The sequence below is a fragment of the Triticum aestivum genome, chromosome 1B (assembly GCF_018294505.1).
Source record: "Triticum aestivum cultivar Chinese Spring chromosome 1B, IWGSC CS RefSeq v2.1, whole genome shotgun sequence".
NCBI classification, from domain to species: Eukaryota; Viridiplantae; Streptophyta; class Magnoliopsida; order Poales; family Poaceae; genus Triticum; species Triticum aestivum.
The window spans coordinates 448,590,787-448,606,393 of NC_057795.1; the positions used below are offsets into that span (position 1 = coordinate 448,590,787).

Sequence of the window (15,607 nt, forward strand, 5' to 3'; positions counted from 1 at the left end):
CTTGCCACCTAAATGAACTGACCGATTTTTTTTGATAATGCAAAAAGAATAATTCCAAAATTGACATTCGAGTTTACGGAACTATTTAGGATTTGCCACAGTGTTTTTTTACAATCGCAAAGTTTTACAAACACTTTGATTTCTAACAAAAGTGTGGCAGGAATAATCTAGTAACATCTCTAAATAATGCTCACATGGCAATGTCCCAGGATTGCAATGTCAAAAATTAACATGGAAAAAATAGAATGAGCAAATAGAGACAAAAACTAAGAACAAACAATTGCCATGTCAGATATATATTAAAAATTGACATGCTATTTTAATTTAAATTTCCATGTGTTGTATGTGAGATTTTATGTGTATGTAAAAAATAACACAAAATTATGGACAAAAAATGCCATGGAAAATAAGATTTGTCACGGTACAGTAGGTAGGTTTTCCATGCTTAAAATAATATGAAGCAAATTTGCCATTCGTTGTGGAGTTAAATTGCCATGGGATTTAAAGTTAATTTGCCCATGCTTGCAAAGGTTAATTTGTCATGGGTTTTTGAAAATAAAATTGCCATGTGAAAACGTAAGAAAATGCCATCGGGTGGATGCAAGGTTAATTTGCCATGGACTTCAAGTTAAAAATGCCATGGGTTTTTAAAATAAATTGCCATGGCCTGTATTTGATGTTATATTGACATGTATGTAAAAAGGTTAAAAATTGCCAACCCAATATAGGTAATTTTGGCATGGCAAAAAAAGTAAGAAAATTGGTATGGAAAATTTAGAAGTAAACATTTCATGGCAAAAAGAAAGTGAAGAATTTGCCAGGGCATTATAGGTAAATTTGCCGTGTCAATATAGGTAAATTTGAAGGCATTATAGATAAATTTGTCGTGTCAATGTAGGTGAATTTGCCATGGCAACTAAAAGGTAGTTTTGCCATGGTGACCAAAAAATGTGGCACCTTAGCAGAAAGAAAGTAATGCACTGTTCAAACAGTATGGCAAGTTTACTCATTTTGTGGCCATGAACAACCCATGGCAATAGTATGAACAATCATGACAAAAAGTATGAAAAAGAAACATGGCAGGAGCCGATATACACCCTGCAGTGAACAGTCATAGGTTTACTGCTTTGCTAAAGTTCAACAAAGATACAGTGCCCTATACTAAGTATTAATACCATGACTATAGAGGAGCCGATATACAACTACCATGGTGTTTTGCGTGCTTGTCTAGCCAATGCATATGGATGTAATCCTTCATAGATATCTGCTCAGTCTACTCTAAAACTGAAAATGCTACTCCTCTACAAATAGTAAGACTGCAATCACAAAAATATATTGCGCAGCTGCTGCATCATGGCATGCCAAATTTGCAGAAGATGAACAGAACAAAAACTGAAAGCATCAAGGGCAGTACATAATTATACAAACATTTCTCAAGGCAAATTTACATGGATGTGTTTAGGGCATATCTAGATGTGCTCTAGTTATTGCACATCTAAACGAATGAATTTACATATCTCTCATACGTGGCAAAATTCAAGGGCGGAGCCACGTTAACTCTTTCGGTGTCACTGGCACCGGGTAACACTCGTGTTTACCTTATACCGGTACAGATTTTTGGGCTGGACACCTGTAACTTTTTGACCTGGACACCAGCCAGCCCGATACACAAACACAAGCCAGGCATAGCAGCTCATAGGTAAATGCCCACTCCTGATCGATCTATTAATCGATCCCTGTACGCGCGGCTGGTGAGAAAAAGCTATCGATCTACTCCTTCCGTTTCAAAATAGATGATTCAACTTTATACTAATTTTGTATTAAAGTTAGTACAAAACTGAGTCATCTAATTTGAAACGGAGGGAGTAATTAATTGATCCCCAGTACGCCTATACGTGGCCCTATTCTGTTGCTCGTCCGCTCGGCTTCTCCGCCCATGACCCTTCTCCGCCGCCGCGCTGCCAGTCGTCGGTGCAGCCAGTCGCTGGTCCGTCCTGGTTGTCCATTGAAACTTTCAAGCATCGCTAGCCGGCCGCCTCAACCCTCGCCCACCGAGAGATTGTTGGAAATTTGAGGTACATCTCAACTCCGCACTTGGTAATTGTCGATCTCTCTCAAATCTGAAATCTCGGGAATTTTATTTTTTTAATTTCTTTTTGTTAATTGTATAGCTAGGGTTTTAAAAGGTATTATAATTGAGAACAATACACTGCTATTCACATCTAACAGGGGAGGATTATTTCACCGAAAACGGCAAAGCACAATGTCGAGTAAGTTTAACTCCCTAATCGTATTGTTCAATCAATATGTTTTGTTTATTGTTTTTATTCTTGCATATGCAAACACAAATAATGTAACTCATACATTTTTGCTAACATAGTACTCCCTCCGTCCCATAATGTAAGACGTTTTTTTGACTCTACACTAGAGTCAAAAAAACGTCTTACATTATGGGACAGGGGGAGTAATAACTATTAACAAGAGAATTTATGGAAAGGTTTCTTAAAAAATGAAATCCTCGGCACAAGATGATATAGCTAGCCCATCACATGAACCAGTTCATTTTGGTAAGAAATCTCACTGCCATATAATTTGTGTTGTTGGGTTATGTCAAATTTTGTTCCAGAATATAAGATGTATTGATTTCCGTGCAAGTCAACCATTCGAATGTTTGACCAAGATTATAGAATAAAATAACAACACCTGCAAAACCTAATAGATGAAATATGAAACTATACTTCTTGAAGGCTCAAATGATATAAATTTCGTACTGTGGATATTGATCTATTTTCCAAAAACACGGTCAAGCTTGCACTCGTTTGACTTAAAAAAAGAAACACACTTTATATAAAGGAATGGAGTATATACTATTGCTTGGTGTCTATCCGTGTATATATGATGTGCATGTGGACACCAGAACATTTTTGTTCTGGATACTCCCCTGGCAAAAATAGACAAACATATGTAGTAGACCAAAAGCTAGCATGACAAAAAAGTCATAGCAAAAAAACATGGCAACTACTCCAGAATTTTCGGTGGCAAATTGCTGTGCACTGATATTTCTGTCTTTGGATCAGCCATGATAGCTAGTTGTCCCGACTATTTGTATCTGATAAAATTATTTGATAAAGCAATTATTTTATTGCTTAAATCAAGTTTCTGCGATAGTTTATATGATTTGGCACTGATTCTCCCTTTTTTAGTTGCAAAGTTGCAGGCAAATTATTATTGAGCATTGAAACGTGTTAGTTTTTGTCTCATGCTTAATAACGGAAACAAAGGGAGCAAGCCGTTTTGGCTGAAATCAAGTACTGAACTCAAGTGGTAGACTTTTTAAACGAGAGGCCAGAAGACCGACATTTCCATTAATAAACATCATGCATGATAGGAGTTCAACTAAGAGCACGTGAAAATAAAGAATCAGCATATATTTTACTTATTCCAGGAACTGAAGACAACTCAAACTGCTTTCCTAAGCTTATTCTGAATACAAATTGGAGAGGACTTGGCAGCCTCATCTAATGCAGTTGCAACTACCATCTTTATGGCAAATCCCACCAGCGCAGCCCGCTTTTTTACAGGCAGTAACACAGCCTTGTTGCGTACAATCGTACTGGTAGGGTTCCTGTTTGCCGCATATGCCACTTTCACTTTGCAGACCTATAAAGGTAAAAAGGAAAAAATGTGAATCAGAACCGACAGCAGTTCGTAATTAAACTCAGATAATCTGGAAAAAAATGTACTCGTATTATGCAAATATCATGATAGAAGAGGCGCGCGAATACAAAAACGGGCGCAACAACTAGTGGTATGTTATATCTCATTGTCATCGTTGAAGTTATGATGGAATCAATATAACAGGATGGAGTCAACAACCACCATGGCTAGTACTGGCAGTTCAAGACTAGTATCAAAAACATGTAGTATTAAGATATGTTCCGCGGCATTGAAGGGGTGCTAATCATAAAAACACAGGCAAAACAACCATGCCAATGTTAAAATTTAGATTGTATACTTGAGTCATGGACCATCGAACAAAAACATGCAATAGATTCAGATTTCTCTGTATCCGTGGGTGCAGCAGGCCATGCAATAGATTCAGACATGTCTGTAATTCATAAGTGACCCTCAAATTGACCTTTAAATATAAAACTGGTAGCAATATTATTTCCGACGAATATCATTGGAAACAGGAGAATCAAGCAAGAGGATAAAATCTGGCTCCCGGAAACCACAAATTTCTCTATAATAAAGCTGATAAGCTCTCCTGGAAAGAAATGTACCTATGTTGTTTCTCCCTGATACTTGACTCGTCAAGCAAGTGGTCGAAATCAGCAAAAGAGCCATCAAGCACACAAACCTTAAGTTGATTAGAGCCATAACGAAGTTTTTGACTATTTCCTTGATTCCTTCTACTATTGTATTTTTGGTCGTGCTTGTGGTGTTTAGTTGGATCCTTCTGCTGCTGTTTATATAGATATAGAGGCGCCTTGGAGTACCATATTTTGCCATTTTATTATTATTATTACTTCCTGCATTAGTGTTTCCTTTGTATGGTTCGCGGTAATTAATTAAGATCCTCCAGTAATAGGCACATCATGGAATATCCTCTGGATGTCGATTTATTAGCTCCAAAATATACCATACAAAATTATTTACTAGTATCCCGTGACAGGATTATGTCAGTTATTGGCTCCTAAAACATTACCATGCGAAATTTATTAGTTTTCCATGACAACATTATGGCATTTATTGGTTCCCAAAAAATACATATGCTGTCTCCCAAAAATTATGGCATTTACTGCTGTCTCCCGAAAATTACATACAAAAATTGTTTTGCATTCCGTAACAAGATTATGGCATTTACTGCTGTCTCCCAAAAATTACATACAAAAATTATTTTGCATTCCATAACAAGATTATGGCATTTACTGCTGTCTCCCAAAAATTACATAAGAAATTAATTAATATATTTTTTGCGGATGAAATTAATTAATATCCTTAACAAGACTATTGCATTTATTGGCTTCCAAATTACATACACAATTAATAAGTATTCCATCACAAGACCATGCAGTGATCTTTTGACCAGCCATAATACCTCCATCCCAGGGAAATAATTACAGCGTACTCTCAAGGAAATGCAAGCGTGGTCCCTCATGGACACGTGGTTGCCTGGTTGGACATTAAGGCGGCTGATGCGTGCCCTTAATCAGCCGGCTGACTTAAAGGATTTTCAAAAAAGATAGCTTGTTAATGGTTTCCATATTTGCTTACCTAGGATTCTTGATTTATTCTAAAATTTTCAAATAGTTCCAACAATCAGGGACGGATGCGACCTGAATTACTTCAAAACCTTCTCTTGCACAATGACTATATTGGCTCGTGCAATGCATTGTCCAGAAATAGGCAAATGATATAGAGATTATTCAAGTTATTGATGTGTCGGAATGAACATTATGATTCATCTCATAAGACTACTACTTTCTTACCAGTAGGGATAGGGTGTGCGTGTGCGTTCATAGGGGTGAGTGTTTGTACTGTTTTCTCAACAATAAAAACGTTAAACATGCTAATAATTTTATCTTTTTGGATCGCCAGTGCATATTGATAACTAACATGATTTTAGCGATGAGCAGGGAATTGGATGAGGAGATGCAAAATTCTTGAACTCTTACATGTAAAACCAGGAGCAAACAGAACTTGTCTGGTGGCTGAGGAATGGTCATCTGATAGGCACTTTGAGTTGGGATCAATTGGTATCAACAATTACTGACCAATGATCATCGTGTTGGCATTTTTGTTTTGTCAATGCCACAATCATATGATTAATCTGTAGAAGCAAAGAAACACAATTTGGTCAGATGTGCATTAGACTTGAAATATATTTTTTGGTGGCAACTAAAAAAGATATACGGTGAATACCTGCCAATGTTGCTTATCTTCATACTAATGCCACCAATTATTGATTGCTATGACATAAGTGTTCCTAGGGTAGCTTGAGCATGTGATATCACTTTATCCATCTGCAGCACCATTTGGTGTAAACGTTGTTGCAAAATGAAAATGATTATCGATGAAATAATGGTGCATGCACCTGTTAGAGAAGGGGTTTCATAGAAAGGTCCAAATGGCAAACCTAAGATTATTAAGGTATGGAATAACTCAAGGAAGAATAGAACTGTGTCTTTAACAATTACAGTTAGTTGCGGAACACCTTAGCAGTATCACACCAAATAAACTAAAGGAAAAAGGTGAAAAAGACAAGAATTTCAGAATGGTTTGGGGATGCTGTTCTGTTGCCAATCAAGAATGCAATATCTGTTTGGGATTACGACTAGGGTTTTCCCAATTTGGTTACTCGGGTGGAGACCATAACATGAAAAAACTGCTTGAAATACCATTTGTGGTCGTGCATGCCACTCCATATTCCTCACAGTCACTAGCAAGAACAAGCACTTGCATAATATTTCTAAAATCTGAATGTGTCCACCTGCACAACAAAACATAACTTGTAAAAGTTACATATCATCGAAATAAAACTGGTAACGCAAGTCTTCATGTTCACAGAAAATAAATAATAATGCAGTTTCTTAACTGTATATCTGACATATCTAAACAAAGTTACACAATCACTCCAAATTTACCAAGATAAATAGCATCTTCCTAGCAAAATACAGGGACACAAATTCTAACAAAACCATGGCATTAATTCTGCTGCACAATAAAGGTGTAATATAACTTACTGTATGTTATACGATATTGAGGCATGATTAAGGTAAGTTTGGAGCATATGGGCGTAAAATAAACACAAATGTCAAAACCTTTTGGATTTTATCTGCATCTAATTCAGTTAAACACAACCATTTTTGTTAGGCACATCCCTCATCAGAATATTTGCAGCTAAGAACATGTCCACATAGTTGAATGCACAAATAATCTGAAGCATAAAAAAATTGGTTTCAAAACACACATTTCAGTATCCAAACAACATAGTGTTGTGTGTTTCCATGTAGATGTAAGCAAACCTGATGAACCAAATGATATGATACCAAATCATTTTCTTTTTCAAAGTAACAGAGTTATAGAGAATGGATACCACATCACAAACTGGCAGTGTATGTGTGGTCAGTTTTGCGACAGAGCAATGGATGCTCCAGATCCAAACTTCAATTAGTTTCCACACATGGAAATCCTACTAGTTAAAAGACAGTAATTTCTCTAGAACATCGCACATGCCACACATACTCTTCCCGCTTACAAAAGTGCGACAACGATCGGACTGCACACAATATGGGTCACTGAGACCCAGCTCAAACTTCCCTCCATGAAGTTTGAGCTCTCACTGTCAGAGCTGCTCACCGTCAGACTATATCTAATCTTTTGTCCAGCCTTGGAGAACACCAGTGTCTCTGGGTAGACTCGCACTGTAAGAGATTTGGGAATCTCCATCTTCAGTGTGTATATGGAATTTGATGGGCCCACATTTGTCACAGTTTTGTGCACTGTGAACGGCCTTGTCTTGAGTGGCACCGTTATGGTAGGGTAGTTGAGTTGTGCTTCAGGTATCTTGGGAAGCATTTTGCATGACAACCTCGGGTCACGCGTAATGAATGCCAAGTCCTGATCACCAAGGAGAGCACATATGTAGCCGGCATATTCAGTAATGCCAAGGTCATACACAAGGCCTGGATCAACTGCTTTTGTAGGGTTGACATGGCCAGCACCCATGGCGTACGCGGTTGCCCTCTCATGCTGCTCGTCCAAGATCGGGCCACCAGTGCTGTCCGTGATGTCAGCAGTGGTGAGGATGGCTGACTTGATAGCAGCAGCAGACCAGTCAGGATGGCAGCTCTTGACAAGCGCAGCGACACCACTGATATGTGGAGTCGACATGGACGTCCCTGATTTAATGTGGAATGGCCCAGATCCAAGCATGGTGAGTGGTGGCCTTGCAGCAATGACGTTGAGCCCAGGTGCCAATATATCTGGCTTTAGCACACCGGGGCTGAACGTGCCGGGACCGCGGGATGAGAATGCTGCGACCGTGGGAGATGGACGGACGCCAAGCACAGTGTTCTTGTATATGACTTTGGCACTGGCTTTGCTTGTTGTCCTCACATACTCTGTGATATTGTTGCCATCAGCCACAGTCACCTGCACCACATTGCCATAGTCCTCGAGAAGGGTGGTGAAACCAGCAGCTTTCCTGTTTATTAGCACTACACCAGCCGCCCCGGCACTAATGATGCCACTGATGTCGGTCTTGTTGATTGATGGCCCAGTGTCATTCATTGGTCCTGTGCTATGGCAAATCACAATTTTGCCGGCCACATTTTTTCCAGGCAATGACTTGCAATGCTTTTTCAAATGCAGAGGAAAAGATTTGGGCTTGGAGCTTGAGTTTGTAATCTGGTTAAAAGCCTCTCCATTGATGCAATTGCCGTTCCCAAGCTGCACAACAGTCTCGAAGCTTCGGTCCACTGAGCCAGCTGCAACTGTGAGCAACCATGGTGCAGAATTTGCAAGAAACGATTTGGGTCCATTATTCCCAACTGCAGCCACGACAACGATGCCCTTTGCTACTGCACTGAGTGCACCAATGGCTACCGGGTCTGCACTGAACTCAACATCATAAACAGGGGCAAGGGAGAGTGAGAGCACATCAACCCCATCCTTGATAGCTTCATCTATCCCCGCAATGATGTCAACGGAGTCACACCCACGAAGCGTACACATGCTGTACATGGCCAGATGTGCACGTGGAGCAGTCCCGGCTGCTGTGCCCCTGCCGAGACCCTGTGCCGAGGCACCACTGACAAAGTTCCCAGCAGCCGTGGACGAGGTATGTGTCCCATGCCCTATGACATCTCCAGAGTCATTGACGGTGATGAACTTCGCACCAATCAATTTGTTATTGCAATGGGCAGCAGCAGTACCATGGCATGAACCCTTCCACTTTGATGGAGGTGGCGGGATGCCATTGTCATCAAAGGAAGGATGCGCCGCATAGATGCCGGTGTCGACTACACCGATTATGACTCCTTGGCCATAGTTGGTGTCCCTCCACAGCCCGGCATCTTTCTCCAGTCCGAGAAACTTCTGAGTGTGAGTAGTGCTGGGGCGCCAGAGATGGTCTGGAAACGCCCGCACAAACTCTTTCCTCTGGGACACCATGGCGAGGTCGGCTTCGGTGAGCCTCACAGCAAACCCCGTGAAGACCTCGGTGTAGGTATGGATGAGGCGTGGCTCATGGGAGCCGGCGAGAGGCGTTGGCAGGAAAGAATCCTGCCACCAGCGGTGGTCGTCCTCGCTGCCGGCGTCGACGGGTGGCCTCAGCAGCACAATGTATGTGCGATGGCTTGGAGAGAGGCCTGCACCTAGGTCGTCGCATACCACAGGTGCAGGAGCATGCAGGAGCATGAGGGTGAGCGAGAAAAGTGAGATCAGGAGGTTGGCGAAGGATGCCATGGCTTGAGCTGCGACCGGGTGGTGGCGGCGGCGCAGAGCAGCAAATGCTTCTTCCCCTCGGTTGGATTTGTGAGAGAAAGAAAGATGGGCAGAGCACAAGAATGGCTTCGGGGCCTCAACGTTAAATGCTGCGTGCTGAACCTTGCACGCACGCCCTAGATGCTCCTGTGCCTATACGTGACGTGAGTCAAATCAGATTGTTCGGTCTGGTTCGTCCTTGAGCTATATGGCTAGGGAGAGGGCCGTGTCGTCTGTGGGGTGGCTGGGAAAAAGATTCCAAACGAAAAAGCTTCGTGCATTGCGACGGCATGCAGCGTTCCTACCTGGACGCCACAGAGCTCCACCGAATAATCTTTGTATCATGCATCTACTAATCACATCAGGGGGGTAGTAGAGACAGCAAGCTAAGGTAAGAGTTTCGATCAACATATCTGCTAGTCCCTGCAAAGCACACAAGGGCAAGGCTATCCTTCATAGACACTGGTGTGTGTCGAGCTTGCGCTGGTGGACAGAAAGCCTCCAAACAAAGAAAGGTTCGACCGCGTCAGCACGCAGCTTGCAGAGCTGATGGGGAAAATGGCGGAGGAGGGAACACAGAAGTGACCCAAAGGGAGAGAGGACTAGTGGCGGTGGTGGACTGATGGTGGGTGCACTGCAAGAGAGAGAGAGAGAGGTTGAGCTTCCATGATTCCATCTATGGAAAAAGAGGAAGCTATGCTGCTGGTGGGTGGTGGTGAAAGTGACCGAGAGGACGACGCTACGTGTCGAGTGTTGCGCTAGCCTGGTTTCAGCTTCAGCTAAACTAAAATCAAAATAGCGGGACGTTTAGGGGAGCTAAGCCATATTTAGTGTTTTTGATTTGATGGAAAAATCAGTGGCAAACCAAAGCATTAGGATTTGGAAAAGAGAGGAGGGAGAGCTCAGCTTGCCTGGCGATGGATGATCTGGACGAGGCCGGGACTGGCACATCGTCGCCTTCATGGCGCGGAAGCGGAAGCAGACGGCGCCTCCTCGCCGCTGCACAACCTCCCTGCCGTACTCCACCAACTCGCCGGCGCTGCACCTGCCGACCCCGTGCACTCCGCCTCAGGCCCTCGGCGACGAACCCCATGAATTGTGTTGTACTACGTCGAGAAGAAGCCACCCTGCCGTAAGCCTCTCAATGGAGTATTTATTTTTTTCTTCTTCCGCATTAAACCCAATCTTGTACTCATATGATGAGGCACAATTCATTATTAATTGAATCCATCGGTCAGCAAAACCCGTTCAGTCCATCATTCTCCTCATAAAACACCATTCTGACCGGACATATGCTTTATGAAGATCGAGCTTCACCACACAGTCCATTCTTACTGGTCTCCCTCTTGATTCGATGAATGCATTCTTATGCAATGAGAATATTATCCGATACAAAAGCACTTCTCGTCTGTTCAATCACCTCCGGCAAAATAACCTTTGGGCACGTGATTAACATTTTTCGAAATTATCTTATAGACCATATTATACATGCTAATGAGCTGAAACTGAGTATTCTTGGTTGAACCATCTACCTTTGGAACTAAGACAATAAATGTGTCATTTCAGCCCACCGACATTACTCCCGAATTCACCACCTCCAAAACTTCTTTTACCATATCCAGCCCAATCAAACTCCAAAATCTTGCTAGTTAGGATTACTAATTCGCCCTTGCCACTAAGACCTTTCATAGTGGGCGGTATCATGCATATTGATACTAGGATACACTATTATCTCCGAGATGACCCGACACCTGAGGTCTGATTAGTGACAGCTGCTCCGAGGTTCATGAAAATGAAAGTTTCCAAAAGCATAAGCACAAGCCGATGTGTGATTGACAAGTGGCTCCAGCCTACATGCTCCACTTGCCAGTCTCATTGTATTGAAAACATTTACCTTTATTGAATATATACTTACAAACAACACATACGAGTACAAAACTGTGGTAAAAAGGGAATACCTTGGAAAACCCATTTATTTTCATTGGCTATTGCCTACAAATAACACACAGCGTACACCATTAGATACCTTAACAGTTTAATTACCAAGGACTTCACCAGCACTACCCTGATGATTTGGAGAAACCAGAAAGCTTTTCTCCAATGACGCGCTGTGCTTCTGCAACTAGCCTCTGGACAACTTCCCTTGCTGGTACAATCTCCGTGATTAGCCCAACTCCCTGGCCAGCATACATGGCCATGCTATCGATATCGCCTGTTGTTGTCGCATTAGGAACAGTACCAGCAAACCGATGTATATCCTTGTGCTGGCATTGTGAAACCATTGCTTAGTTCTCCATTATTAAGTTCTAGATGCACAAGTATGAAATGTGCATTTAAGGTTTGGAATGAATGAACTCCTCTACTGAGCTACATCTTGTACAAACAGAATAATAGATGGCCGTGATTAATCACAACTATGGTACATTACAAGTAGAACTTTACTTTTTCAACCTACATTGAAGTAACATGACGAAAAATCATTTGGCGCTTAAAGCGTAAATATGTGCATTATGTGGTTTTGCAACTATATGCCCAGGAAACAGACCAAGGTTGAATTGAACCAGAAGTTAATAAATAATCAACATTTTTTAAGATTCTTTTCCCCGAGGATCGTATCAATGAAATCATTCTGAGCTTGGATGGCCATTTAAAATCTGATCGTTTCAGCTCTAACTTGCAAAGTAGCTAGGTTCAGTTGTGGTGCTTGTTTGGGTAAATAAATAGGAGCTCTTGGGCTGAAGCAGCCTTTCCCATGTCCAAGAGCTCCTAAAGCTAGCTGACATGCTTAAATTTGACTAACAGTTCCAAAGGCACATCTTGAAGACTCATGTTTCCCATTCGGAACTAAACAAAGTGCTCCTGATAAAGCGCATTCACTCAGCATCATGCCTATATATAGTACCAGGGTAAAACTTTTAGAGGGTGAAGTACTTTACATTGCTGGTCAAAACAGGAAAAGCATAAAAAGTCACAACAAAGATGGTTTCAACTACTTGCAGTCAAAAGAAAAAAAAATGGTTTCAACTTCTAAATGCAGAATGAGAGGGCAAATTCAACAAAAATAAACAACCAATACATACCACGCCATGGATGACAGAATGGCCTATAATAGGTTGATTTTCCTCTGTTTCATGATCTGGGAGATTCTTCCACTCAACATAGAAAGGTGTCTTCAGGACACGTTGTGGAGCACCAGGCCATCTAGCACGCCCGAAAACATTTGTATAGTCCGTGCAATTCATCTCGATTAGCTTTTGCTTATACAGCGGATGCGCAAAGCTTTCCTCGGTGGCTACAAACCTGAACATTAAGGAGTTTTATAATGCGAAAACGAGAACATGCATAAGTATAATGAAGAGCTCTGCTTGACATAATCATACAAAGACAAGACTGAACGAGTACCTAGTTCCTAAGCAAACACCATGAGCACCAAGTGCCAATGCAGCAGCGTAGCCACGGCCATCTACGATTCCACCAGCGGCGATAACCAAAACAGTACTATCCGAAACTAGATCCACTACTCTCGGCAGCAACGGTAGCAAACCCTCCTTTTTATTCAAAGAAGAAAAGCTGTTTGAGTTGAAAGCCCATGAAGGCAATTAAATAGAAACAGACTTGCAAGGTATATTATGCTTCCAAAGATGACACCACAAAAGGAGCCTTAAGCTAAATGAGTAGCCTGGAATATATCACGGGCACATGGTGTAGATTGTTATTGCATGTGTGCTTGCTTCTTGGTAGACTGCCTAACAGCATTTCAAAATACTGAAGCTAGAAAACAACATGGAAATAGTGTGTAGTGACTTTACTTGACCAATCACATGCCCCCCTGCTTCACGGCCTTGAACGATAATTCCATCTACACTAGCTTCCTTAGCTTTTGCTGCCTCCTCAAGGTTACCAACCTGTTCAAGTCACGAAGGAAAAAAAAACTAAATATCCATAATCAACAGAACAAGTGCAAGGACTTACATGCTCATATCATCATCATAGAGCACCAAAACCTTGACTACAGGTCACACATTGGCACTTATTGTGAAATTCTTCGTACCAACAAGGAGTTCATAAAAACCTGAATGGTCTACATCAGATGCTAGTCCTAGTTGTTCATCAATATCACAAATCACCCTATGATCCCAGCAGTCCTAGGAAATTGGAGATAAATGAGTAACACGCATTTTTCTTATAAACTCAACTTTATGTTCACTACAGATAAGAAGTATTTCTTTTATGAAAAGGATCACATTCTAAAACTTGACATAACAGTACTATAGTTTCTTACTAGACCTCCAAAAGAAGCTTATAAAATTTCAAATGTACTTGTTAGAATAGCTGCAAGTGTGCACTGATAGTAGAAAGCTCTGATTTCTTTGTTTTTGGTTGCGGGATACAAAGAGAGGGGCCATAGGCGGAGAACACACGGGGGCACGAGTCTCTCAACAGGGCTCTGATTTCTTTGTTGGAAAGGCTGATCCATAATAAGTGTCGCAGTTTTGAACTGCCTACATTCAAAAGTGCGACACTTATCGGAGGGGGTATGATTTAATTAGGTATATTGATGACTTCATGTTTGCTGCAGAACAGAGTCCATATAAGAAACTCTAGCCCCTTCCATTCTTAGTCCAAGTATCATTGTGAGAGACCAAATTCTGTTGGAAGTCCCCATCTGTCTATATAACATAAAAGCCCATTCTGCTGTTGTTCATTTTGGCACCAAAACCATTGAAGAACAGAACACTTGTTTGAAGTTGGACATATACAGAATAAGGCCCAGTCAACGTACTCTAGCTAACGACCACCGGCCACCGCCCTCCAATGATTTAGCAAGTTTGATACATACCATTCACAAGTTTTGACTAATTAACAAAGGTGTTAAGTAACCATATATCTAGCTAACGGCCACCAGACTTTGCCCTCTCACAACTGTCAAGAACAAATGATTTTGCTCCAACTAATTCTGTCTAATTAGTTGGGCATTATTAGTCAGGAGTCTAGTCTAGTACTACAATGACAAAATGTTAATTACGTAAATTGGAACGAACATAGACTAGGCAAATGCAATCAGACAAGGAAAGTGGTAATAAGAACGGCACAACAAGTGTTTAAGTACAGTTCAGAAATATAGTGTTAAGTAAGCACAAGCCGCGGCCGGGTTTCATCCATTCCGGTGAAATGCCCTTCAGATAAGGTTCTCACCTGATGCAAGACCTTGACGCCGGCACGGTGGGCCTCGTCGACTCGCTCCTTGGGGAACTCGCCCCAGTACACTTGCAGCAAGGCGAGCTTCTCCTCCAGCACGACCCTCAGATTCTCCTCGTGCGGGAAGGCCAGCACGATGGCCGCCCCGAATGGCTTCTCGGTCAGGCTCCTAGTCCTCCGTATCAGCTCCCTCACGTGGTCCGGCGCCGGCTGCAGGCAGGTAGGGGACTCCGGTGATTAGCCAAGACTGACAGAGCGCATGTAAATAGCAAAGAGGGTAGGGAAGTCGAGGTACCCAATCAGGAAGGCGGAGGAGGCCTATGGCGCCAGCGTTGGCGACGGCGGCGGCGAGCTCCGGGCCGGAGATGTCGGGGCCGAGCGGTGCCTGCACGACGCCGTAGTCGAACCCCAGGACGCCCTTCCACCCCATTTTCTTCCTAGTCTAGTGCCGCAGTTAACGACGGTGTATGGCCGGCCGATCCTGATAGTCGCGGGGGAGTTCTGCCCGCGGCCGGCGGATCCATAAATAGGCCGTGACGACGAGCCGTGAGCAGGCAGCGAGCTGCGTGCTCCAGGGGCCGAGTCCGTCCACGGCGCCGGGCGTCAGCGGGGACGCCACCGCGCACGGCGGCTGGTCGTTTTCCCAACGTGACGGATGGATAAGCAGGGCTGGAAATAAGGGCTACTAGTTTGGTTCGTGACCTCGTGTTTTTTTGCCTGGTCTGGAGCGTGGCTGGGAATTTCCTAGTAGTAGCTGTTTGGTTGTTGTGAGTCGGCTCCACTTTGACTCGAACTCGTTGACTAATGAGTCGAGATGGGTTTCAAATTGAACTCGTAAACAATCCAGTTGAACGAGTTGAGCTGACGTGCTACTCGTTTAACTTGTTATAAGCTCGTTAATTGAAATGAAGGCAAATAG

General features: G+C 42.5%; 2 protein-coding genes across 3 annotated transcripts; both read right to left on the bottom strand.

Moving 5' to 3' along the window:
- Window positions 1–3,348: 3,348 nt before the first annotated feature.
- LOC123130710 (subtilisin-like protease) lies at window positions 3,349–11,094 on the bottom strand. Of its 2 annotated transcripts, XM_044550537.1 has the most exons (4): window positions 6,402–11,094; window positions 5,926–6,026; window positions 5,679–5,833; window positions 3,349–3,660 (listed from the first exon to the last, which is right to left on the bottom strand). In XM_044550537.1, exon 1 carries the CDS (start codon window positions 9,469–9,471, stop codon window positions 7,258–7,260), a length of 2,214 nt encoding a protein of 737 aa, XP_044406472.1. In that variant the 5' UTR covers window positions 9,472–11,094; the 3' UTR covers window positions 3,349–3,660; window positions 5,679–5,833; window positions 5,926–6,026; window positions 6,402–7,257. The 2 variants fall into 2 exon arrangements, with proteins under 2 accessions (XP_044406472.1, XP_044406465.1); XM_044550530.1 differs by having other exon boundaries at window positions 5,926–11,094.
- Window positions 11,095–11,367: 273 nt separating this feature from the next.
- On the bottom strand, window positions 11,368–15,402 carry LOC123130727 (probable nitronate monooxygenase). Its single transcript, XM_044550548.1, has 6 exons — window positions 14,984–15,402; window positions 14,686–14,898; window positions 13,299–13,394; window positions 12,892–13,037; window positions 12,570–12,789; window positions 11,368–11,753 (listed from the first exon to the last, which is right to left on the bottom strand). Exons 1-6 carry the CDS (start codon window positions 15,116–15,118, stop codon window positions 11,550–11,552), a joined length of 1,014 nt encoding a protein of 337 aa, XP_044406483.1. The 5' UTR covers window positions 15,119–15,402; the 3' UTR covers window positions 11,368–11,549.
- Between the last annotated feature and the right edge of the window lie 205 nt (window positions 15,403–15,607).

What these genes read in the sequence shown, in the direction of transcription:
- LOC123130710 (XM_044550537.1), bottom strand. Translation starts at nt 9,471, where the DNA reads ATGGCATCCTTCGCCAACCTCCTGATCTCACTTTTCTCGCTCACCCTC.
- LOC123130727 (XM_044550548.1), bottom strand. Translation starts at nt 15,118, where the DNA reads ATGGGGTGGAAGGGCGTCCTGGGGTTCGACTACGGCGTCGTGCAGGCA. An exon ending in GCGTCAAGGTCTTGCATCAG is followed by an intron (nt 13,395 to 14,685) that starts GTGAGAACCTTA and finishes TGACTTGAACAG; the next exon opens with GTTGGTAACCTTGAGGAGGC. An exon ending in ATTCTGTCATCCATGGCGTG is followed by an intron (nt 11,754 to 12,569) that starts GTATGTATTGGT and finishes TCACAATGCCAG; the next exon opens with CACAAGGATATACATCGGTT.